This window comes from Hylobates moloch, unplaced genomic scaffold (genome assembly GCF_009828535.3).
Source record: "Hylobates moloch isolate HMO894 unplaced genomic scaffold, HMol_V3 SCAFFOLD_8, whole genome shotgun sequence".
In the NCBI taxonomy this organism is placed as follows: Eukaryota; Metazoa; Chordata; class Mammalia; order Primates; family Hylobatidae; genus Hylobates; species Hylobates moloch.
Genome location: NW_026652283.1, coordinates 8,356,158 through 8,383,620, shown reverse-complemented (window position 1 = coordinate 8,383,620; position 27,463 = coordinate 8,356,158). Strand labels below are relative to the sequence as shown.

Sequence of the window (27,463 nt, the reverse complement as noted above, 5' to 3'; positions counted from 1 at the left end):
TATGTCTTCTTGTTGTTTTGCGGTCTTCTCTTCCTTCTTTCCTTCCTTCCTGTTTTCCTCTTAGTGAAGGTGATTTTCTCTGGTGGTATGTTTTAATTTCTTGCCTTTTTTGTGTGTGTATGTGTTGTATGTTTTTTTATTTGAGGTTACCATAAGGCCTCCAAATAATATCTTACAACCCATTATTTTAAACTGATGACAACTTAACACTGATTGAATAAACAAAGAAGCAAAGAGAAAACGAATAAAAACTCTACACTTTAACTTCATGCCACCACTTTTTAACTTTTTGTTGTTTCTATTTATGTTATTGTACTGTCCATGTCTTAAAAAGTTGTGGTAGTTACTATGTTTTTGGTTAATCTTTTAGTCTTTCTACTCAAGATATGAGTAGTTTATGCATCACAATTACAGTGTTATAATATTCTGTTTGTCTGTGTACTTACTATTACCAGTGAGTTTTGTACCTTCAGATGATTTCTTATTGCATCTTATGTTCTTTTCTTTCAGATTGAAGAACTCCCTTTAGCATTTCTTATACAACAGGTCTAGTGTTGACTAAATCCCTGTGCTTTTGTTTGTTTGGGAAAGTCATTATTTCTCCCTCATGTTTGAAGGATATTTTCACTGGATATATTACTCTAGGGTAAAAGTTTTTTTTTCCTTCAGCACTTTAAATATATCATGCCACTCTCTCCTGACCTGTAAGGTTTCCACTGAGAAGTCTGCTGTCAGACGCTATCAGACATATTGGAGCTCATTTGTATGTTATTTGTTTCTTTTTTCTTGCTGCTTTTAGGATCCTTTCTTTATCCTTGACCTTTGGAAGTTCAATTATTAAATGTAGTCTTATTTGAGTTAAGTCTACTTGGTGTTCTATAACCTTCTTGTGCTTGAATATTGATATCTTTCTCTAGGTTTGGAGAGTTCCCTGTTATTATCCCTTTGAATAAACTTTCTACCCCAATCTCTGTCTCTACCTCCTCTTTAAGATCAATAATAATTAGATTTGGCCTTTTGAGGCTATTTTCTCCACCTTGTAGGCATGCTTCATTCTTTTCTATTCTTTTTTCTGTTGTCTCCTCTGCCTGTATATTTTCAAACCACCTGTCTTTGAGCTCACTAATTCCTTCTTCTAACTGATCAGTTCTGCTGTTGAGAGACTGATGCATTCTTCAGTAAGTAAACTGAATTTTTCAGCTTTAGAATTTCTGCTTGATTTTTCAAAATTATTTCTGTTAAATTTTTGTTCTCTTTGTTAAGTTTTTATGATAGGATTCTGAATTCCTTCTCTATGTTATTGATGTGGTTTGGCTGTGCCCCACCCAAATCTCATCTTGAATTGTAGCTCCCACAATTTCCACATGTTGTGGGAGGGACCTCGTGGGAGGTACCTGGTGAGAGGTAATTGAATCATGGGGGTGGGTCTTTCCCATGCTATTCTCATTATAGTGAATAAGTCTCATGAGATCTGATGGTCTTATGAAGGGGAGTTTCCCTGCACAAGTTCTCTTCTCTTGTCTGCTGCCATGTGAGATGTGCCTTTCACCTTCCACCATAATCGTGAGGCCTCTCCAGCCACGTGGAACTGTGAGTCCATTAAACCTCTTTTTTTAATAGTAAATTGCCCAGTCTCAGGAATGTCTTTATCAGCAGCATGAAAACAGACTAACACAGTTATCTTGAATTTCATTGAGCTTCCTCTAAACAGCTATTTCACATTCTCTGTCTGAATGGTCACATATCTCTTCATTCTGCCATTGGTCATTGGTGCCTTATTTAGTTCATTTGGTGAGGTCATGTTTTCCTCGATGGTCTTGATGCTTCTGGATGTTTATTGGTGTCTGGGCATTAAAGAGTTAGGTTTTTATTATAGTCTTTGCAGTCTTGGGCTTGTTTGTACCCATCCTTCTTGGGAAAACTCTCCAAGCATTCAAAGGGAATTGAGTGTTGTGATCTAAGTCTTTGGTCACTGCAGCTATATCTGCATTAGGAAGCACCACAAACCCAGTAACATTGTGACTCTTGCAGACTTATAGAAGTACCACCTTGGTGGTCTTGGGTATGATGGAGGAGAATTTACTAGATTACCAGGCAGAGCCTCTTGTTATCTTCTGTTACTTTTCCCCAAAGAAATGGAGTCTCTCTCTCCATACTGAGCTATCTGGAGCTGGGGAATAGTGACACAAGTACCCTAGTGGCCACCACCACTTGGAGTGCACTAGGTCAGACCTGAAGCCAGCACAGCACTGGGTCTCGCCCAAGGCTTGTGGTAACCACTACCTGGCTATCACTGATGTTCCCTCAAGGCCCAAGGGCTCTTCAGTAAGCTTATGGTGAATGCTGCCAGGCCTGGGTCTCTACCTTCAGGGCAATGGGCTCCCTTCCCTCTTACCCAGGGCAGGTCCAGAAATGCTGTCCAGGAGCCTGGAATTGAGGACCCCAGGTGCTTATTTGGTGCTCTACCCCACTATAGCCAAGCTAATACCTAAGCTGCAAAATAGAGTCCCCATTAGTCTTGGGTTAAATCTCTCCTTATCTATGTCCAAACTCCCTCTAATTTCCTCAAGCAGAAGGAGTCTCTCCCCATGGCTACAATAGCTAAGAATGTGCAGGGTCACCCTGGAAGCCGCATGGCACTGGATCTCACCCAATACCTATAGCAAATACTGCCTGGGTACTGCTGCTGATTATTCAGGGCCAAAGGGCTCTTTAGTCAGCAGGTGACGAATCCTGCCTGGACTGGGTCCTTCCTTTCAAGGCAGCACGTTCCCTTCTTGTCCAGAGTGTGTTTTAAAATATCATCCAGAAACTAGGTCCCAGAATAGGGACCTTAGGACTCTGCGTGGTGATGCCCTATCCTTCTGTAGCTGAGCTGTATCCAAATTGCAAGATAAAGTCCTCTTTACTCTTCCACCTCCTCTCCTCAGGTGGAAGGAAGGAGTCTCTCCCAGAGCTGCAAGCTCCACTGCCTGGGGTCGGAGGAGGGGTTACACAAGCACTCCCTTGGCCACCCAGCTGGTGTCTCACTAGGTCACGTTCCCTCCAAGTCCACTGCCTCTGAGCCCAGCATAGCACCAGGACTTGCCCAGGAACTGTGGTCCTTGTAGCCTAGATTGCCTTTCAAGTCTATTTAGGATCCCAGAGTGCTTTAGCCTGCAGTGGTGGGACTAGCAGAAACTCAGGTTCCGACCACTGGGATGGGCCATTCCCCTGTGGCTAGGGCTGGTCTAAATGCTCCCTCTGTGGGCACTGGCTGAATTCTGTCCCATGTTGCTATCTGCTTTGACAGGACTGCACTGAGTTCCACTGCAAAGTCCCATAATCACTGCACTCTTCCTCCCCGAAGCACAGACTCTCTCTCCACACCACACTGTGCCACTGGGAGATGGGGAAGGGGTGGCATTGGCAAATCAAGACTGTCTCTCCTGCCCTCGTCAGTGCCTCTTTTGTTGATATGATGTTAAAACCAGGCACTGTGACTGCCCATCTGATTTTTGGTTCTTATGAAGGTGCTTTCTTGTGCGGATAATTGTTCCATTTGCATTCCTGCGGGGGAGAAATCGGTGGAGGCTTCTTGCTCCACCTCCTCCTGTGTGTTCCTGGATTTTCTTCATTTTAATTTTGTGACTGCTCTGTTATTATCTTTAATAAATGTCCTATTCCAAACACTGAATGTCCCGGATATGTTTAATGTATAATGTTCATCAAAGGAGTCCGCTGTACAATGTAAGTGCTAATCAAAAAATGTTAGTTTCTAGTTTTACCAAACTTTATTTCACTAGGTAAGGTACAAGAATTGAGTTACTAACTGACCCCAGCCCTTCATAAATAAGTCTAAGGAATAAATAAGCAACCAGGAAGTAAACTGTTACTTCTCTTGTAACAACCTTAAGGGAGACAAAGCAGTGAAGAACTACACCCAATTCTGATAATAGGGATAAATCCTTATAAAAGGCCTGAACCCTAGTCACAGAGGAGGTCTGCACACATCCTGCCTGCTCAGATGAGAATTTAAGACCCGACTATAGTTCTCGTTTTCTTATCTTTCAATAAGTAAATGAAATTGTGCACCCTGTAGTAGCCAAGCCATGGCCCACATGGAATCGCTATCATTACATCCTTAATTGAGAGTCACTACCATCATATCCATAACTAAGGAATACTTCCTGCACCAGAGCCAAAGGAAAGAGATCACTAGGGGATGGGAGCTTGTTTCCATGACTTCCTTCTATGAGCATTGTATCCAAATTAACTGGCCATTTGCGTTTTTAGAGTTAGCTACTGAAGACTCATATTGGTGAGTTAGGGAGGATTAGGATATACTGTTTTTCTCATCTTCAATTCCTCTAATTTATGGGCTAACAGAAATAACTAGAATGAACAGTTTTCATTCTTATTTTTTATTCATCCATTTATTTATTTAATAGTCACTGAATGTAAGCACTATCTTAGGTATTTGGGATACGGGGTAGAAAAGATATAGTATAGTTTTTAAAAAAACTATGAAAGATAAAGAGAAAAAGATTACAATACAGGATCATCAACACTACAGAATTATGGTCTCCTTCATTACTGTACCTTCTGTCCTTCTGTATCTCCAAACTCTACTAAGGAGAAATAATAAAGTTTTTCTTATTTTTGAGGCCTTGGTACCTAAGATAATTTGGTGATCCAACCACATAAACTGTTTCTGTAAACTTTCCTCTATGAAAATGCCTTATTGAATTGACTGCTATCTTGAAATTAATATGCAGGTCAAACAGTCACAGAATGGAAAAGATACAATCACACATTGGTTCATTCAACCACATCTATGCATACTCAGAATAAAAACAAAATCAATTAAGACCGGGTTTTTGCATTACGTGTGAAGAGCTCAGAAGGAGGGAAGTACCACCTTGCCCTCACTCACTTCCCACAATTTATATTCTCACATTAGCATTTTTTTTTTCTTTTTTTTAGAGATGGAGTCTTGCTCTATCTCCCAGGCTGGAGTACAGTGGCACAATCATAGCTCACTGCAGCCTCAAACTCCTGGGCTCAAGTGACCCTCCCACTTCAGCTTCCCAAATAGCTAGGACTACAGGTACACACCAACATGCCAGCTAGGTTTATTCTTTAGAATAAAGCTTGATCTGCAAAGGGTCACTGTTAGGATAGAAATATACCATCAGGGATCAGTAATGTACAAGAGGAGTACAGCAATAATGTACTTCTCTAGTACATAAGCAATAGTATATATTGGCATAGATTTTATCAGATTAGTTCAGAATATAATATGAAAAAGGTATATTTTTGACAGAGATGGTTGGGATGGGGATGAGAGTGGCAGCATTAGTTGCCATACTGAGAAATACAAAAAACAAACATCTGTTTCAAAAATTTGCTTAGATCTGGTCTTTAAATTGCTCACATAATATCTAAATAGTCTCAAAGAGAATCCATCAGTTAGGCATCAATCCCTAGGAGATTGTCTTGCATCTAATGCCATATCTGAGAAAGTTCAGTATTTGCTAACTATATACTCATGGCTTTCCCAACAGCCAGTGGCCAGCTCCCTCCTTTTAGGGATACATGACAGATCTGAGGGTCAGGACAGAGTGGTCACCCATCAAGGTCTGACCTTCTTACACACCCACTGTAAAGGAACTTCACAGCTTGAGGCTTGAAGACCATTTTTGTTGATGGCACCGCATGTCTGCACCAAGCTGTTAGAAGAAATCCTGTAAGAAATCAGAAAAGTCAATCACTTAAGGCCGCATGCACAGAAAAGGAGTTGAAAGGCATGAAGGGATAAAAATTAAGCAAATTCTTTCTCCCTATTCAGGCCCCTAATTCCCCCGAACAGCAGAAGAATTAAAATTGTTCAACAGCATCTCTTTAAAATGTTATCCCTTTTTTTTTTTTTTTGCCCTTACCCATTGTTCATTCCCTTCCTTGTTCCCTATTTCCTCTCCTTTTCACTCTTTCCTCTCCGCTCCATCTGCTCTTCTTAATCTATTCCCCAAGTATCATAATTTGGCTTTCCTTTTTCCTCTCTCTCCTTTTTTGCATTCCTTTGAAGCCCCTTACCTTGAGAAGTTTAGAGGTGATCCGTCTTCCCACCTCCAGCCAGAATTGTTCCTCAGACCAATCCAACGAAAGGACTCACTGAGGAAAACTTGGAGCAGGCTCTAAGGGAGAGGTTGAAAACCAAAAAAGGGACCTAATGTCACAGTCAAACAATTATTCCTTTCCACATTGGATTCCTAATACTAAGTTAAGTAATTAATTAAAAGACAAACTAGCATTCCTTACACCCTCCATCATCACCACTCTTAAGGACTGAATGCTTCCTAAAATCGATATGTTGAACCCCTAACCCCTAATGTGATGGTATCTGCTGGTGGAGCCTTTAGCAAGTAATTAGGTGTTAGATGAGGCCATGAGGGTGGGGCCTCCATGATGCAATTAGTGTCCTTATAAGAGGAGGAAGAGATAAAAACACTCTCTCTGCCAAGTGAGGATATAACAAAAAGGCAGCCATGTGCAAGCCAGAAGTAGGTCCTCACCAGGAGCCAGAGAACCTTGATGTTGGATTTTCCAGCCTTCAGAACTGAGAGAGAGAAACATCTGTTGTTCAAGCCATCCAGTCTATGGTATTTTGTTAGAGCAGCCCAAGCTAAGACAATTATTCACTCTAAATAACTAATTTATCATTTAACATCTAATTCTAAAGATGTGTTAACTGTAGAGAGGAGCAGCATCCTAGAATTGACCTTTCTGTCCATAACTGGATCCTTATAATGTAGCAAATAAGATAATATTACATCTCTACCTTCCATTGCAATTTTCTCCTTAATTAAAGGGAGCACCTGATAGGTATTCAGATTATTTCAAAAGAAAGAAGCTAAACATTTGCTGCAGAAGTGGTCATCTTTCCCATCATCCTTAAGTACATAAATTATGATTAAGCCTATAGCAATATTCTTGATCTTTTTCCCCCACTGAAGTCTCATTTTCCATGTCCTCGTCAATCTTGTATATGGCAAGAAAAAAACAGTTCTTAAGGGAACAAGTTTAAGGTAAAGGTAAATTGGCTACACCACTTATGTGTGCCATGTTACCCAACAGAACAGAGATAAAAGATGCTTTGATCTGCAAAGTCTGACATTCAAATGAAGAAGTTTATATCCTAAGAGAATTGGCTCTATAAATAAAATAAAATGTTAAAGATTAAAATAGATTAAAAGGTTAAAAAGATAATCCAAGGTAATTTTGTTGTAGGATTTAGTGTTGGTGTAATTAACAATTACACTTTCAATATTTTCTAATGACAGCTTAATTGGTTAAGTACTTTTGGAATAAAATATTCTTTTTAATCTAGAAACTACTAAGAAAGCAATACAATTTCAACTGCCTATGGTGATTATGATACTACCAGATGTCCCATTTCGATGTTGTTTTAATTCCACTCCTGAAAGACGGTTGCTGAAGAGTAAACATTTATGGGCTCTGCTCTTTTTTTTTTTTTTATTATACTTCAGGTTTTAGGGTACATGTGCACAATGTGCAGGTTTGTTACATATGTATCCATGTGCCATGTTGATTTCCTGCACCCATTAACTCGTCATTTAGCATTAGGTGTATCTCCTAATGCTGTCCCTCCCCTCTCCCCCAACCCCACAACAGTCCCCGGAGCGTGATGTGCCCCTTCCTGTGTCCATGAGTTCTCATTGTTCAATTCCCACCTATGAGTGAGAACATGCTGTGTTTGGTTTTTTGTCCTTGCGATAGTTTACTGAGAATGATGTTTTCCAGTTTCATCCATGTCCCTACAAAGGACACGAACTCATCATTTTTTATGGCTGCATAGTATTCCATGGTGTATATGTGCCACATTTTCTTAATCCAGTCTATTGTTGTTGGACATTTGGGTTGGTTCCAACTCTTTGCTATTGTGAATAGTGCCGCAATAAACATATGTGTGCATGTGTCTTTATAGCAGCATGATTTATAGTCCTTTGGGTATATACCCAGTAATGGGATGGCTGGGTCAAATGGTATTTCTAGTTCGAGATCCCTGAGGAATCGCCACACTGACTTCCACAATGGTTGAACTAGTTTACAGTCCCACCAACAGTGTCAAAGTGTTCCTATTTCTCCACATCCTCTCCAGCACCTGTTGTTTCCTGATTTTTTAATGATGGCCATTCTAACTGGGGTGAGATGGTATCTCACTGTGGTTTTGATTTGCATTTCTCTGATGGCCAGTGATGATGAGCATTTCTTCATGTGTTTTTTGGCTGCATAAATGTCTTCTTTTGAGAAGTGGCTGTTCATGTCCTTTGCCCACTTTTCGATGGGGTTGTTTTTTTCTTGTAAATTTGTTTGAGTTCATTGTAGATTCTGGATATTAGCCCTTTGTCAGATGAGTAGGTTGCAAAAATTTTCTCCCATTCTGTAGGTTGCCTGTTCACTCTGATGGTAGTTTCTTTTGCTGTGCAGAAGCTCTTTAGTTTAATTAGATCCCATTTGTCAATTTTGGCTTTTGTTGCCATTGCTTTTGGTGTTTTAGACATGAAGTCCTTGCCCACGCCTATGTCCTGAATGGTATTGCCTAGGTTTTCTTGTAGGATTTTAATGGTTTTAGGTCTAACATTTAAGTCTTTAATCCATCTTGAATTAATTTTTGTATGAGGTGTAAGGAAGGGATCCAGTTTCAGCTTTCTACATATGGCTGGCCAGTTTTCCCAGCACCATTTATTAAATAGGGAATCCTTTCCCCATTTCTTGTTTTTGTCAGGTTTGTCAAAGATCAGATAGTTGTAGATATGCGGCATCATTTCTGAGGTCTCTGTTCTGTTCCATTGATCTATGTCTCTGTTGTGGTACCAGTACCATGCTGTTTTGGTTACTGTAGCCTTGTAGTATAGTTTGAAGTCAGGTAGCATGATGCCTCCAGCTTTGTTCTTGTGGCTTAGGATTGACTTGGCGATGCGGGCTCTTTTTTGGTTCCATATGAACTTTAAAGTAGTTTTTTCCAATTCTGTGAAGAAAGTCATTGGTAGCTTGATGGGGATGGCATTGAATCTATAAATTACCTTGGGCAGTATGGCCATTTTCACGATATTGATTCTTCCAACCCATGAGCATGGAATGTTCTCCGCAAGGCTGGTTCAACATACGCAAATCAATAAATGTAATCCAGCATATAAACAGAACCAAAGACAAAAACCACATGATTATCTCAATAGATGCAGAAAAGACCTTTGACAAAATTCAACAACCCTTCATGCTAAAAACTCTCAATAAATTAGGTATTGATGGGACGTATCTCAAAATAATAAGAGCTATCTACCACAAACCCACAGCGAATATCATACTGAATGGGCAAAAACTGGAAGCATTCCCTCTGAAAACTGGCACAAGACAGGGATGCCCTCTCTCACCGCTCCTATTCAACATAGTGCTGGAAGTTCTGGCCAGAGCAATCAGGCAGGAGAAGGAAATAAAGGGTATGCAATTAGGAAAAGAGGAAGTCAAATTGTCCCTGTTTGCAGATGACATGATTGTATATCTAGAAAACCCCATTGTCTCAGCCCAAAATCTCCTTAAGCTGATTAGCAACTTCAGCGAAGTCTCAGGATACAAAATCAATGTACAAAAATTACAAGGATTCTTGTACACCAATAACAGACAAACAGAGAGCCAAATCATGAGTGAACTCCCATTCACAATTGCTTCAAAGAGAATAAAATACCTAGGAATCCAACTTACAAGGGATGTGAAGGACCTCTTCAAGGAGAACTACAAACCACTGCTCAATGAAATAAAAGAGGATACAAACAAATGGGCTCTGCTCTTAACTGTCTCTTTGCCTACTTGGATCCTGCATCAGCACAAATAAAGAGTTGCTCTTCTAAAGTTAAGGGAGGGCCAGGCACAGTGGCTCACACCTGTGATCCCAGCACTTAGGGAGGCCAAGGCTAGTGGATCACTTGAGGTCAGAAGTTTGAGACCAGCCTGGTGAATGCGGTACAAAAACCCCATCTCTAATAAAAATTAAAAATAAAAAAATAAATTAGGCGTGGTGGCGGGCACCTGTAATCCCAGCTACTTGGGAGACTGAGGCATGAGAATCGCTTGATCCCAGGAGGCAGAGATTGCAGTGAGCCGAGATGGCACCACTGCACTCCAGCCTGGGTGACGGAGTGAGACTCTGTCTCAAAAAAAACAAAATAAAATAAAGTTAAGAAAGGCAGAAAGCCTCTTTGCACTTCTAGTAGAGAGACTACAGGAGAGAAAAGGAGTCTTTTGTGCTGTTTCTCATGGTCAGAATAACCTCTATTTTCTCTTCACTGGGTTTCAGTCCTGTTTCCATTCAGGACACGACTGTGGTGGCTCCTAGACGAAGCATTTGAAAAATCAGTACAACTTGTTTATCAATGCTTTTCTTCCCAAATAATCTATTCCTTATGAAAACTTTATTCTCTCAGAGCCCAGTATCCTGAAAACAATTATCTCTTACATTTGTATTGTACTCTAAGGTTTGAAAAGTCCCTTTGCGTTCATTCCCAATATCATTTGAAATACTGGATATGCAGTATGGCATTTAGGAAAACAAAACAGAAACAAAATTCTGGAGGCTCCTAGCTCTGTCCTCCTATCTGAAGATGAGCAGGTGGTTTAATCTGGCTGAGCGTCAACTTCTTTATGAGGATTTAGCTTAGATATTTTCTAGGATTCTTTCCAGTTATGAAATTCTTGACAATCTTGGAAGATAGGCAACTATTATTATCCTCACCTTTAGAGATGAGAAGACAAGGTCATATGGGTGAAAGAATTCACCCAAGTCTCCTTATCAAATAATCATCCAAGTTTTCTCTCCCAGTGCTAAACTTTTAATCACTCTGTGCCCCTGATTAATGTCCTCCAGTAGTCTCACTTGTCACACAGAATAAAATCTAAAATCCTTACTGTGTACGCACAGTCCTACATAATCTAGCCCCTGCTAACCATTTACTCACTTCCTAGGTTCCAGCCACGTGAGCCTTCTTTCTTTTCCTTTAACATGCCAAGGTCATTCTTGCTTTAGGGTCTTTGCATAGTTTTTCCCTCTGCCTGGAATATCTTACCCAAGATTTCTATATGGCTGTCAATCAGGTCGAGATATCAACTCAAATGTTCCCCCCCAAAGAGGCCTTCCTTAACTAATCAATCTAAAATAGTATTCACAGTTACTATTATATCATACTGTTTCATTTTCTTTAAAGCACATATCACCATATTCATTTGTTTAGTTTTGTCTGTCTCTTCCGAAGAAAATGAAAGCACACGTAACATGTATGCAATGTGTAATGATCAGAGCAGGATAATTAGCCTATCACTTCAAACATTTACCATTTCTTTGTGTTGGGAACATTCAAAATCCTCTCTTCTAGCTATTTGAAAATATACAATAAATGGTTGTTAACTATAGGTTACCCTGCAGTGCTATAGAACAAGGGTCCCCAACCCCCAGGCCATGCAAGGTGCCGGTCTGTGGCCTATTAGGAACTGGGCTGCACAGCAGGAGGTGACTGGCTAGGCGAGCCAGCATTACTGCCTGAGTTCTGTCTCCTGTCAGATCAGCGGAGCAGTGGCGGCATTGGATTCTCATAGGAGTACAAACCCTATCGTGAACTGCGCATGTGAGGGATCTAGGTTGCCTGCTCCTTATGAGAATCTAACTAATGCCTGATGATCTGAGGTGGAACAGTTTCATCCTGAAACCATCCCCCAACAACGGTCCATGGAAAAACTGTCTTTCACGAAACTGGTGCCTGGTGCTAAAAATGTTGGAGACCACTGCTATAGAACATTAGAACTTATTCTGCCTATCTAGCTGTAATTTTGTATCCTTTAACATGAGTCTCCCTAACCTCCCCTTCTCCAGCCTTTCCCAGCTTCTTCTATCCTCTGTTCTGAGGTCAACATTTTTTTTAGTTTTCACATAAGCGAGAACATGCAGTGTTTAACTTTCTGTTCCTGGTTTATTTCACTTAACACCGTGTCCTCTAGTTCCATCCATTTTGCTATGAATGACAGGATTTCTTTATTTTCTACGACTGATTAGTATTCTATTGTGTATACATACCACATTTTCTTTATTTCATCTTTCATTATTATACTTTAAGTTCCGGGGTACATGTGCAGAATGTGCAGTTTTGTTACATAGGTATACACGTGCCATGGTGGATTACTGCACCCATCAACTAGTCACCTACATTAGGTATTTCTCCTAATGCTATCCCTCCCCTTGCCCCCCACCCTCCACAGGCCCGGTGTGTGATGTTCCCCTCCCTGCATCCATGTGTTCTCATTGTTCAACTTCTACTTATGAGTGAGAACATGCGGTGTTTGGTTTTCTGTTCTTGTGTTGTTTTCTTTATCCATTTATTTGTTGTTGAACATTTAGGTTGATTTCATATCTTGGCTATTGTCAATATTGCTACAATACATATGAGAGTGAAGATATCTCTTCAACACACTGATTTTATTTCCTTCAGATAAATACCCTATATATATAATTATTATGTGTCAATTTAAAAAATGTTAATAACAAAATTAAATTTAAAATATCATTTTCCTTTAAAATAATAAAATGTAAACATAATAGCAACAACTCTTGACTACCATATCCCTAGCACCTAGAAAAAGATATAAAATTATACTCAATAAATGCAGACCAGGCACAGTGGCTCATGCCTGTAATACCAGCAATTTGGGAGGCCAAGGTGAGAGGATTACTTGAGGCCAGGAGTTTGGGACCAGCCTGGAAAACATAGTAACACTCTATCTTTACGAAAAGTAAAAAATGTAGCCAACCAGGCATGGTGGCATGTGCTTGTAGTTTCAGCTACTTGGGAGGCAGAGGCAGGGAGGAGGATCACTTGAGCCCAGGAGTTTGAGGCTAAAGTGAGCTGTGATCATGCCATTGCTCTCCAGCCTGGGTAACAGAGCAAGATCCCATCTCTTTTTTTAAAAATTATGTTTAATAAGTATTTATAGAAATAAAGAACACACAATCAGGCATTATGCTGCAAGAAGTTAAAACCCTCTGAACACAAACTCTGTATTTTTTACTTTCTGTCTGTGGAACACTTAACTGTGCACGCTGTGGGTAAGGAGGTAGACCGGAGAGTGAATGAAGTATACGACAGATGAAATGACACTGTAATTTTCAAGATTGCTTAAAAGTTTTGCATTTCTTTAACCAACTTGTTTAAAGAATTATTTAACTTAAGAAAAAAAGAATGGATTTTTTTTAATATTTTCACAAAATTGGTGTGGTAACGATAGCCATGATCTAAAAGATTCAAAAATAAATGTTACTGCATTCAAAGTATATAAAATTTGAGTATATTCAAATCAAAAATTGTAAGCTAAATATTTGAAAAAATAAAATTAACAAAAGGAAGAAAAAGAGTGATTCCCCATTTCTCCACTGATACTATGAGAAAAATAGTCCATTTCTTTTTCTTTCATTTCAAGAGGAGGAACGGCAGCTAATGAAGCACAGAAATTGATAAAGATTTGCTCAGAAATTTCAATTAGAATCTGAAGAGCTAGGATTAGCTAATGCCCACGTACAAACCCCAATCCTGTGCTCATTTACTACCCTCAAGACCCATAGAATTCTAAGTCACTTGATCAGTCGGTCCTTCTACAACTTCTCATTGGTGAGGCTGGATATTAAAAATGTTTATTATGGCACTTTCACTCAAAAACCTTCCCACTTGGAAGAGGCCTTCAAAACCATAGTGCAATAACCTTATGTTCTATGTACTCATGGATAATATGTGTGTGTGTGTGTATTAGAGAAAGAGGGAGAATATAGAAGCAGCATGAAAGTACAAATTGGTCTGGTGCAGTGGCTCACATCTGTACTTCCATCACCTTGAGAGGCCAAGGCAGGAAAATCTCCTGAGCCCAGGAGTTCGAGACCAGCCTGGGTAACATGGCGAAACCCCATTAATACAAAAAATATGAAAATTAGCTGGGCATGGTGGCACATGCCTGTAGTCCCGGCTACTTGGGAGGCTGAGATAGGAGGATCATTTGAGCCTAGGAGGCGGAGGTTGCAGGAGGATCATTTGAGCCTAGGAGGCGGAGGTTGCAGTGAGATGAGATTGTGTCATTGCACTCCAGCCTGGGTGAGAGTCTCAAACAACAACAACAACAGAAGTATAGGTAAAGGTGGTAACTGAGAACTCTTGTCACCCAGAGAGGGTGTGAGCTAGAACGCTTAGGTGTTATGTCACTTAGAGTTTGTAATGTTTGCTTATATTTTAGAAAAAATGCAAACCCTAAAAGCAAAGTGAAGATAAAACCCAAACAAATAAAATCAGGTGCACTTTTTCTTTTCTTTTCCTTTTTTTGCTTTTTTAGTTCAACATTTATACCTTCCACACACACTTCTGTATGTAGTATTTTTAACTGAAACTAAAATATCATTAAGGCACAAAGCATACCCCTTAAACTTCCAAATTAACATGGTTTACAGAATGTATGTAAGTGATTTCAACCCATATTAATAAAAACTAATAATACATCAAAACTATAAAATCATATCTTTTGATTAGCCAACTTAATTTTAGGGAATATAATGTAAATAAATAACTGCAAGCAAAATGATTTCTATAAATATGCTCATAGCTCATGACAATTGAAAATAAGGAGAATTTTATCTAAGAATATGAAAAAATTTAAGCAATAGTGGAACGATGCAGGATGTGTAAAAATAATTCTTAAAACTAAATAAAAAATAAAATAAAATCTGGTTGCAACTTTTTGTTACCTGGAAATAATTTAATGCTTAGCAAAAACCAAGAATGAAATAATGCTGTTTGATAAAAGCAGAATATAAAATAATGGGTTCCAAAACACCTAAAAACATAGGGTAAGTGTATTTTTAGGCAGTATATCTCTGTTTTGTCCCACCAAATCCATGGCTGAAATCATCCCAAAAGCAGCGGCGGGAATTCCCACAAGGGAGAACCCCAAATCATCATGAGATGGGGTTGGTTGGGATACCATAGAATAAGGCACTAAACGTCAAGGTGATCTGTGCAAAGCATCTATTAGGGGAACTTACAGAAGGCTGCAGCAACACTCACGATGGACAGCCAGAGAAAAGCAGCATTTGACCTACGTATGTCCACAGCCAGGGGGATGAGAGATGGAGATTTTATGAGGGTTTAAGGAATCTGACTTAGGGCTGGGGCTAGTTTATTTCAGTGTTTTGAGTGGCAACCTAAATACCTTTATCAGTGACTGGAAATGTTCAAGGCCAGGGTTTGGGTGGAGCCCTGCAGGGGAAAAACCTGTAGCTGGGTGGGTCACAGAGCAGTCAAGGCCCTCTGCGATTTTCAGCCAATACACAGAAAGAAAGCCAGGCACTGGGGAACCCTACAGTCTCATATTTTCAAATATCATTAATATGTTTTTCTTCAGACACTTTTCCAGGTGAAGTATTTAAAGCAAAGGATGTAATTACTAATTTGAAAAAATTACACTACAGAGTACTCATAAGGTCTAAAAATAATTATATCTATTGCTTTAAATTTAGATATGTTTCACTTGAAAACATGTCTCAAGATTGAGTAAAAATATAGAGCATATTACTTGAAACTGTAACTAACATACTGTTTAAAAATAAGTTTAGCCTGTTTCCAGACTTTTCAGATATCCTATAATATGAACACATTAATTACCATCATCTAAAAACATGCAAATAACATTAAGAAATTTCAAAGGAAAATTTGACAGGTTACAAATTACTAGAGCTTAATATCAATAAGAATTTTCCCTATAATTTTGTGTAAGTACGCAACGCTAAAAGTCAATAAGCCCTGCTCTGTAAACCATCATTTGCTCCTCTTTTTAAAAGCTGGTGGAAACTGTGTTTGTCAACAGATGGATATCCAAGTTCACAGCAGCCTTACTCTCAACAGTCAAAAGGTGGCAGCATCCCAGGCATCCACTGATGAATAAATGGACAAACAAAATGTAGTATATCCATATAATAGAATGTTATTCAGCCATAACTTTGATACATGCTACAACACGGAAGAACCTTGAAAACAGTATTCTAAGTGAATAAGCTAGACACTAAAGGACAGAGTAGGCAAATTCATAGATGTGGTAAGTAGAATAGTGATTACCAGGGGCTAGAGGGAGGGGAGTTAGTGTTTAAGAGGTACAGAGCTTCAGTTGGAGATGATGAAAAAGTTCTGGAGATGATGGTAGTGATGGTTGTACAACAATGTGAATGTCCTTAATGCCACTGAATTGCACACTTGAAAATGGTTAAAATAGTACATTTTATGTTATGCATATTTTCCCACAATTTTTTAAGTTAAAAAATAGTGGAAATATCCTAGCTTATCATGCCCATCCCTTGTTATGCAGTTCACACTAGCTGCTTAATCTGATTATAAAGAAGCATGACAAAAGACACACATTACCAGACTGTGAAGACCTCCAGAGTAAAATAATTCCCCTGCCATCTATGCTGTGTTTCCAGCCATTTCTTTGAATCTTCTGACATATCATCTCAGATTTCCTCATAAACAAAATACTTAATTTAACCAGTCATAATTTACTCTGTGATGCATATTTTACTGAAATTGTATGTCTTGGGACACAGAAGAGTAAAGTAAAAAGTTATTTTTGGCTCTAGGCTTTATATTGTTTTTTGAGTTTTTTGTGTTTTTGAGACAGAGTATCACTCTGTCTCCCAGGCTGGAGTGCAGTGGCCTGATCTCGGCTCACTGTGACCTCTGCCTCCAGGGCTCAAGTGATTCTCCTGCCTCAGCCTCCTGAGTAGCTGGGATTATAGACACGCACCACCACACCCAGCTAATTTTGTATTTTTAGTATAGATGGGGTTTCACCATATTGGCCAGGTCTTGAACTTCTGACCTCAAATCATTCACCAACCTCGGCCTCCCAAAGTGCTGGAATTACAGGCATGAGCCACCGCGCCCGGACAGTCTAGAAAGTTTTATCTTCACTTTGTACATGAGGAAACTGAGAGTCAAAAAGGTTAAGAAAGTTGCTGAAGTTTGCATAGCTAGTAAGAACTATAGTAAAAGCACACTCATGACTGTCTGAAAGAGACCAAGCTGTTTTCATTACCTGATTAAAAATATACAGAAAAGTGACCATGTTACCATAGTGTTTGCATTGCTGCACCCAAAGAAGGAAACCTTGGGTATTATTAGATGTAAATCCTAAGTATGTGAGAAGCCAATGTCAAAAGTTCGGGGAATCCCAAGGTCAGGAAGACAGGTAAAGTTGAATGAGAGGTTGTTGCAACAGTAAATCTGGATCATATAATTCCAAATTATGATAATGAGGAAGAGAGATATTACAGGGCAAGGAGCATCAGAATAGATTTAAAGAAATCAAAGCAGTTTCACTGGGAACTCACTAACAAATGCATACTTTAAAATAACATACGAATAACTATAAGGAACCAGGGCTAACAACGTCCAGGATGAACTGAGCTTGATGGGGGAAAAATGGCAAGAAAAATCAAGAATTTGAATATATCCAAACATCTAAAGATATACTCAAAGGGCAAGAAGAAGCAAGGGCTGACACCATAATGTTAACACAAAAATGAGAAAATAACAGAGCAATTTAATTTCCATTTTATTTTCTCTATCAAGAATAATCTTGAAGTCCCAGACAGAAAAAAAAAAGAGATAATAAGAAAACATCTCACTATTTTAAATATATTTAAGCCTATAATCCCAGCACTTTGGGAGACCAAGGCGGGAGGATCACTTGAGCCCAGGAGTTCAAGACCAGCCTGGGCAACATAGTGAGACCTCATCACAATAAATAAATTTAAATATCCACAGTCATACAATGTACATTCTGTATGTCAATTCAAAAAAATTTTAAAATATGTATAGAAAAGAAACCAGAAGACAATTCGCAGAAAAAGTTATCTTGTTGAGCATGTGCAAAATGGATTCTGGAAGCTGTCAAATACAATATTTCTATAAGTGACTTTGAAGGTGAGTTGATGTGGATTTTTTTTTTTTTTGAGACAGAGTCTCGCTCTGTTGCCCAGGCTGGAGTGCAGTGGTGTGATTACGGCTAACTGCAGCCTCGACTTCCTGGGTTCAGCGGATTCTCCCACCTCAGCCTCCTGAGTAGCTGGGACCACAGGTGTGTGCCACCACACCCAGCTAATTTCTGTATTTTTTTGTAGAGGCAGGGTCTCCCCATGTTGCCCAGGCTGGTCTTGAATTCTGGGTTCAAGCAATCCACCTGCCATGGCCTCGCAAAGTGCTAGGATTACAGGCGTGAACCACCGTGCCCACTGGAGTAGAATTTAAAATTTGGCTCTGCCAGATTTGTAGCCTTAGACTTATACTCATTAATTCTCCAAGTTTTTTTTTTTTTTTTTTTTTTTTTGAGACAGCGTCTCACTCTGCTGCCTAAGCTGGCGTGCAGTGGTGCAGTCTCAGCTCACTGCAGCCTCCACCTCCTGGGTTCAAATGATTCGGGTGCCTTAGCCTCCCAAGAAGCTGGGATTACAGGTGCACAACAGCACACCCAGCTAATTTTTATATTTTTAGCAGAGACGGGGTTTCACCATGTTATCCAGGCTGGTCTTGAACTCCTGACCTCAAGTGATCCACCCACCTCAGCCTCTCAAAAGTGCTGGGATTACAGGCAGGAGCCACTACGCGCAGCAAATTCCTCTGAATTGTATTCATTCACCAACAAAATGGGGATGTTGAACTCTACTTTTTAGAATTGCTGTGACGATTAAGAATACTATACATAAAGGCCAGGCATGGAGGCAGGCGCCTGTAACCCCAGCTACTCGGGAGGCTAAGGCAGGAGAATTGCTTGAACCCCAGAGGCAGAGGTTGCAGTGAGCCGAGATTGTGCCACTGCACTTCAGCCTGGGCAACAAGAGCAAAACTCCATCTCAAAAGGAAAAAAAAAAAGAATACTATACATAAAACATCTGGCAAAAAGCAAGTGCTCAATCCATGGTAGGCTCTGTTACTATTGTACACTTTGCCATAAGTGATCTAAGATAGGAGGTGAACTCTACTTAAGTATCTCACTGAAAGATGACCATTTAACAGCATGAGAGGGATATTTTCCATAAGCCTGTAGATTCTACATATAGCAACAAAATTCTCTAGCTGCACTCTCCACCAATGGAATGTCAGTTTGAAAAACTTCAGTTTTAATAGATCCATAGAGCTCTCTTTTTTATTTTTACTTCTTGCTTTTTTGGTAGTGGCTCAGACCCCAGTATGATACTAGAAACATTGTACATACCTCAAAATAGTATGTAAATCTCGTCCTGAGAACAAAAGAATAATAACACTAGAACAAGAGACACAGCAGGGCATGTAAAAGTCAATTTGGTTCTACAGAATCTGGCAAAAGCCGGAGCAAGAAAAAGAATTAAACTAGAGAATCAAGTAAGATTCCACAGGAATGTTAAAAGTAAAACTTAACGACATCTAGCAGGGACATTCCGCCGTCTCCAGCACTGACTTGGCCCCAAGGAGCCTTAGGAGAAAATAAACTCAATTTGGAAATGCAGTGAGTGTGACTCTGCTGGTTTTACTCAACAATAGTCTCAGGGATGGGGGCATGTCAGGAAACAAAGGAAGGACAAAATCCCTCTAATGATCCTGCCCTTCCTCTGGGTACCTCAGAGAAACAGAAATATTGCCATTTTCCCAGATACTCTGTGCCCTTCATCCTGTCCCTCCTCACCGCTCATGATCACACTGTGAAATTTATAGTAGCTGCTACACCACAATTTTCTGTGGCAGTGTCTTGTGCTATGACTCACGACTCTTGTTTATCAGTTTTGCCCTCAATGTTTCAAGTTCATGGCTCACTTCTGCTACTGACTTTAGTCAGTTCAAATCCTCGGAGCCACTGTATCAGAATGAGAATAGGAGTTGCTACAACAAGGTCCAGAAAGCAAGGCTATATTGCTGGAGGCCATAAAACTAAGAACACATGTTTAATGAATACAGCTCAATGCATTCTGCCACCTCCCTTAGAGAAGGCTTTAAAAAAAAATGTTAGTCACAAATGTGGAATGATTTAGAGTTTAGATTCTATGTGGAATTCCAAAGGAGTAAGTGTTCCTTTGACAGAAAACAAGAATCTGTATGCTTTATATAGGTAGTTATATAGGTAGCTATAAAATTTAGGAACTATATGTTCTCCCCAACTGCTTTAGAGTAACCTCTGGATTTTTCCCAAAGTAAGTTAATATAGTTTAATTCTCAATAAACTGTTCTCTGTGACTAGATTCTACCCAAAAAAAGAAAACAGAAAACAATAGCAAAACACAAAAATCAGTATCAAATTAGCACTAAACACGAAACTAAGATTTCTTGTTTTCCTTATAGATGTTATTTATGTTGACAAATTAGAATTTGATTGATTTTTATGCTAGGCAACCTCAGTATGTCAATTCCTTGTATTGCCTTGAGATGGTCTAGGACTAATAGCAAGCTCTTTTCCAAGAGATTGCTGGGTGGATAGGAAGGATCTGAGGGGCCTGAAGGAAGTGGAGGCCACCACACACACACACACACACACACACGCGCGCGCGCGTGCATGCGTGTTTTCTTCCTTATATCCCAACTTTCTCGACATTGCAGTCTGGAACTTACTGGATTCCAGTGAATTAAGGGAAAACTTTGTAAAAGAAGGCATTTAAGCCCTTGCCATAATCACTGTCCCCATGATCTCTATCTTTCCCTCCCTCCCAAGTTCCACTATATAAGGCCTGGCACAGTGGCTCACGCCTGTAATCCCAGCACTTTGGGAGGCCGAGGTGGGCGGATCACAAGGTCAGGAGATCGAGACCATCCTGGCTAACATGGTGAAATCCCGTCTCTACTAAAAATACAAAAAATTAGCTGGGCATGGTGGCACGTGCCTGTAGTTCCAGCTACTTGGGAGGCTGAGGCAGGAGAATCGCTTGAACCTGGGAGGCGGAAGTTGCAGTGAGCCAAGATCGCGCCACTGTGCTCCAGCCTGGATGACAGAGGGAGACTCCATCAAAAGAAAAAAAAAATCTGCTGCCTTGTTGTTGGACCTGTATGTTTCTGGACCTAAGACTTCTTTTAACTAGACCTGTATTTCAGGTCTCATTCCTCTCCAAAACATTCGCCATCCTTCTGCCTCCTTGCCCCACATACGCACTTACATCCTATACAAGCATCTGGGTTGCTGTAACTGAGGTTTGTTGGGTCAGACAGCATAAGGGTAAAGAGTGGGGAGGGAGAGGGAAGAAGGCAGAAGTAGAAGAAGAGGAAAGAAAAGAAGAGGGAAGGGGAAGAATATAGTATCCCCCCCAAATCACAGATTCCTTCTGTTCCTCAAAAGAGGATACATGATACATTTAAATAGCAGTTTAAAAAAAACAAAAACAAACAAAACAAAAACCCTACATTTTCTAAATGTTTGCATTTACCATTTCTTGTTTGTCTGTTATCACAAGGAGGTGTGAGTCTCTGGCTAGGCAGAATTCCAGACTAGAATTCCAGTCCTTTTTCTCCACTGAGAAATAATAACAATGGTTACCATATTTCATCCAGTGGTCTGGGCAGCTAGGACAGCTGGCACAAGTGGAGTAGTTGGAGCCTAGGAAAGAAGAGGACCTGGTTCACATCTTTATGGACCACTCAGTCTTGGAAATGAAATGGGAGATAAAATGGAAGATGGCAGCCCCGGGTCTTCCCTGCTCCACCACTTTTCAGATTAAGGGTTAGAGAAGTGTGTAACAATGCATGGTGTCAATTTGAATACCTCATAATGTCCAACCCCATCATCTACTAAGTATATATTCCACTACACAAGAATATGACTATAACTGAAGGAACAAAGAAGAAAGCATACAACAGTCTGCCTGAAAACTCTGGAGCAAGTACTTTACTTGTGCTAGAGATCTCTGTGCATATGTAATATACACACAACAGATAACTGTGAATTTGTATAATATGCATCTGTGTACTGTCTTTGCTCAGTGTATATATTGCATAATTGCATAATGTATATTGCTTAAATCAGGCAGAATCATTCAGAATGCCCAACTGAAAATGCCAAAAATAAATTAGGAAAAGCAAACTTAACTAGAATGAAAGGTTTTGCTTTTTTATTATCACAGATGTAACTGTCTCTCACCATTGAAAACTGGAAAAAAACACTTATATCTCAGCAAAAAGAACTTACTTTGATATTTTTTCAAGAGTTTTCTGGCAGAGAAGCATAACAGGTGCTAAGGTGAAAAGTGATAGAAAGCCCTAACCGAGCTCTTTTAAATACAGAAGATCTGCATTCCTTTAAAATGGTTGGCTCACAGTTCTGTCGAGATGAAAGGGAACTGGCCAGGCATGGTGGCTCACTCTTGTAATCCCAGCACTTCGGGAGGCCGAGGCAGGTGGCTCACATGAGGCCAGGAGTTCAAGATCAGCCTGGCCAACATGGTGAAACCTCATCTCTACTAAAAATACAAAAAAATCAGCCAGGCATGGTGGCACCCGCCTGTAATCCCAGCTACTTACGAGCTGAGGCATGAGAATCACTTGAACCCAGGAGGCAAAGGTGGCAGTGAGCCAAGATCACGCCACTGCACTCCAGCCTGGGCAACAGAGAAAGACACTGTCTCAAAAACAAACAAAGATGAAAGGGAACTGAATATGCTTTCAAGGTAATTCCAACCAAGATTCCAAAATTCTATTGATTTTCTACTTCAGTTTCAATACTTAAACATATGTGCATAAACTCGCCATAAGTACAATTCTACAGTGAGCAAGTATGAGCCATTATACTCCATGAGCACGTGTGTAGATATATAATTGCAGAATAGAGTATACATCTACTCTAGATTTGGGAGTTACAAAGTGGGGAAACTAGTACTTTTCATATAAATATTAGATAATTGTTCTCTAGGAAGGCCTGGCATACACCAATATAAGTTCTGGAGATCAAGCTGTTAAATTGGCACCTTATAGATTTGTGCTTTTTCCATAGAACTGTGACATTACTCAGCCTGGATTAGAAATTCCCAACTTCCCTAGGAGTTCCTTTTTGTCAAAGGTCGGAATTGGATCTGAGGTAGAAGCCCTGGAGCTGAACTCTTAGAACCCTAATAAATTGGCAGAGCACAGTGGCTCACTCCTGTAATCTCAGCACTTTGGGAGGACAAGGCAGGCAGATCACGAGGTCAGGAGTTCGAGGCCAACTTGGCCAATATAGTGAAACCCCGTCTGTAATAAAAATACAAAAACTTAGCCAGGCATGGTGGTGGGTGCCTGTAATCCCAGCTACTTGGGAGGCTGAGGCACAAGAATCGCTTGAACCTGGGAGGCAGAGGTTGCAGTGAGCTGAGATCACACCATTGCACTTCAGTCCAGGCAACATTGAGAGACTCTGTCTCAAAAAAAAATTTTTTTTAATTAAAAAAAAGGATCCTAATAAATCACTGCTGTGTAATCTGTCACTATCATCCCCTAAAAACATAAACTTAAGCTAGGACTCTAGACTGTAAAACAACAAACTGAGAGTCCTCTAGATCACTAGATTTAAGGACCTAGAAGAACTAAACTTAGAAAAATTAGTTTTAGAAAACGTGAAAGCACCCGAATGGCAAAAAAAAAAAAAAAAAAAAAAATCAGACTATGTTTAATTACATTATGGTATATCTATTATGTGAAAAGTTAAACATCATTAATATTATAACTCAATCATCACAATAAATATGGCAGTAAGGAAATGTTTCTGGCAACATAAAATTAAAAAGCAATATACAAAATTATGAGCATACTGCGATAAGAACTACTCTCAACCTTGCATTAAAAGAAAGGTGGGAGAAATTTTAAGAGGACTTGACTGCAGTTCTATTAAGAAAATATGGTCAGGTGCAGTGGCTCACACCTATAATCCCAGCACTTTGGGAGGCCAAGAAGGGCAAATGGCTTGAGCCCACGAGTTTGAGATCAGCCTGGGCAACATGGTGAAATATCTCTACAAAAAAAAAAATAATAATAATACAAAAATCAGCCAGGCATGGTGGTATGTGCCTGTGGTCCCAGCTACTCGAGACGCTGAGGTGGATCACTTGAGCCTAAGGAGGTCAAGGCTGCAGTGAGCTGTGATTGTACAGTGGCACAGGATCCACTGGTATAGCAGCACACAAATCTATCACCCACAGCCTGGCTGATAGAGGAAGACTCTGTCTCAAAAAACAAAAAGAAAAAAGAAAATACATGCTTATACAAATGCACGTGGTCAAAGGCTATACCCAGGAAATAGTTGCATACAGATGGAGATTTATTTTGTTTGAATTATTTTTTGATTTTTCAAAGCTTCTGCCATGTTATATTGCTTTTATAATATAAAATGAAAGATTAATTTTGGTTTAAGTTTGCACTTACCCTGGCACAGGATCCACTGGTATAGCAGCACACTCATAAGAACTGCAGTCAGAAGCCCCAGAGCTATTGCCACAAGGCAAGAACAAGAAGGCCTGGAAGAGGAAGCTGCAACAACAGAGTCAAAGCACACTCCTGAGTCAGAAGACAGGTTGAAAGAAAAGAGAAAGTCAGGGAAGGATAGCGCATCTTAAAGCAATTTGGCCTGATGGGAACTGAGATCCAGGCCATAAAGATTCCTTTTCTAGATGTGTCAGGAACTTGCTCTAAAGTCTAAGGTAACCACCAACACCTGTATCAGAGAACTTACTCTATTTATCAAGATAAAGAATGCTTTTTTCCTTTGAAATTGTGACTTACACTGTCTCATACTTAGGTGGTGAGAATATAAATTGGTACCTCTTCGGAGGACAATTTGGCAATATCTACCAAAATGGCAAAGGCATGTATCCTTTGACCTAGAAATTTCTCCTTAAGAAATTTTTCCTACAGATACTCACCGGTGCAAAATGTCATATTTATTCATGGCAGCAATATTTGTAGGAGGAGAAGACTGAATACAATCTACATTCTATCAGTAAAAGGCCAGTCAAATACATTTTTGATATATCCATAAAGTGAATATATAGCTCTAATAAAGACTGGCTTTTTTTTAACTGATATGGAATATTTTGTAAGATATATAGTCAAGACAAAGAAACATTCTGCAGAACAAGATATACAAATATCTCTGCAAGCACACCCAAGAATCTGATAACATTGTTTGCCTCTGGAATGGAAAAAACAGTCACTGGAGACAAAATAGGAAAAAGACTTTTTACCTTACTTTCTTTTGTACCTTTTGAATTTTGAACCATGTAAACATATTATCTACTCAAAATTTAAATACATAAAATTTAAATAAAAATAATCTACATTTCAGAAGTGCTTTGTAAACTGTTGTTACTAAAAGAGCAGTAAGTTTAAGTTGATGCCAAGTTTAAGAATAGGACACTACCTCATGTTAGCTATGTTGCATACAACCTAAATCTAAATTTTAAATTTGAAAAATGGAAGTATTTTCAGCAAATCTTTATTTTAAAATCAAAGGTATCTCATAGTGCAATAGTGTAGAAATTACGTGTAACGAGCAAAAGTTCTAATTTTGATTCCTTTGCTTAATAACATTTAATTAGGAAATTAAACTTGCCTATTTGGACTTCAATTTTCTGTTTAAATTTTAGATAAATTATTCTATATATGTGTGTATCTATGGAGTATTCTGAACTTCTTAAAGAAAAAAATTTATGAGAGATGCCTTCATAAAGAGAGAATTCTGCATAATAAATATTTGGACTGATGAATCCAAAAGCATTAGATTTCTAGTAAAACTTTTAAAAATACACTTGCATCACAAGAGAACATTTAATGAAATACACAAATGTTCATTTTTGTGTTATGCTAAATTTTAAAAAGATATCAAACCATAATTGAATTTGTGTAACCACAAGCCAATTCAAAAAGTAAAGTAAATTTTTAAAATTTACTTTAAGTATATATTGAAAGCCTCTAAATAGTTCCAACTAGGTTCCAATTTATCACCAGTTGTGTGTGTGACCTTGAACATATACTTTGAGATATACATTACTTCTAACTTAATATTTCTATTCCTTAGAAATTAACATAGATATGATGCAAAAATAGGAAAAGATTACACAAATAAAGATGTCCAATGCTGTATAATTTATAGTAATAGAAATAGGTCTAAATATCCCAAGTATACTAGAATGATTTAGCAAATTAAGGCAACACTCTCAAAAGACATTAAAAATTATAATAGTAAAACTATGTAGTAAAAAGAGAGAAAGCTTAGGGAACTACCCTAAAGAATATACCTCGTGAGAGTTTACTGCCTACGATACAAAATCAAGGATTAATTTTGGCATTTACACTATTACCTGTCTGTCTCAGATAATATTCTCTCAAGGCTCTATGTAAAAATGGCTCTTTTGCCTTCAAATCCTCAGTCACAGAGACTATTATCTGTAGTGTTCTTGATACTTTTTCTTCCCTGTCACCTTTCTAGTGCAACACTGTGAAGTTAAAAAAAAAAAAAAATCTAGATATGTAAATCAGTTTCTTTCCTGACAAAAATCTTACTAGGAAACTATTGGTGTCCTCCTCATTCCATAGTCAGAAAAACAGCCATACCTAGAATTTAAACAGCTGGTCCAAGGTTACTCCGAATACAACTAAAGAGATAAAGTTCTCCCAACAAAGTTCCTGCTTTAGCTAGGAGCAAGAAGGAATAACAGCAGTGCCCTAGGTTGGGTTTCTAAGATGTGATTAAAGAAGTGAACGGTTAGAAAAGAGTTTACCTGAGACCTAAGATCAGATCCTGTACCATACACCAACTTTCCATATTCCAACTCTGGACTTTAAACTGAACCAAAAGTATTTCCTCAAATTATCCTCGATTCTTCTGCACCCTCTGCTTTAAACTTACTCTACTCCCCATTCATCCATAGCCTACTGTCACTATGCATTGTCTTCCATGCTACCTTGGTTAACTCACATTTTTGCTGTGGTCCGTGGTCATTCTGGGCTTGGGTTGCCGTAGGCAACTCTAACATGGAATAAATAACACTGTCAGTCATCTTCAGCTAAGATCTTTCACATGCAGTTGAGAGAGTTAAGTTATAGAAGTGTGAAGGGATATGTATCAGTGAGGAAACAGCCCAATCTCTAAACTGCTAGCAGGAAACTTGACAAAAGCAGAAGTAATTTTTCAGGAAATGATTCAAATTTGGGGGCTGCCTATAGAAATTAATATTTTAAGTTGCTATTTTTTTGCCCCATGACACTCTAGATGCTCATTAAATATATATTAAATTGATTCCCCATCTCACCTAATTCTGTTGAGCAAGGAAAAATTGCTCTCAAGTCCAGCAATTTCAGTTATGGAAACTAAAATAAAAGTGAGAGGGGTTACTAGCTATGAATTTCTCTCA

The 27,463-nt window shown here is 39.1% G+C and overlaps 1 protein-coding gene across 1 annotated transcript; it reads right to left on the bottom strand.

Annotated features, from left to right (window-relative positions):
* Positions 1 to 4,405: 4,405 nt before the first annotated feature.
* On the bottom strand, positions 4,406 to 27,109 carry KLRG1 (killer cell lectin like receptor G1). The gene is made up of 5 exons (XM_032159569.2): positions 27,028 to 27,109; positions 24,477 to 24,581; positions 21,515 to 21,684; positions 6,076 to 6,176; positions 4,406 to 5,726 (listed from the first exon to the last, which is right to left on the bottom strand). The coding sequence occupies exons 1-5, from the start codon at positions 27,107 to 27,109 to the stop codon at positions 5,615 to 5,617; spliced, it is 570 nt and encodes a 189-aa protein (XP_032015460.1). The 3' UTR covers positions 4,406 to 5,614.
* Positions 27,110 to 27,463: the final 354 nt, after the last annotated feature.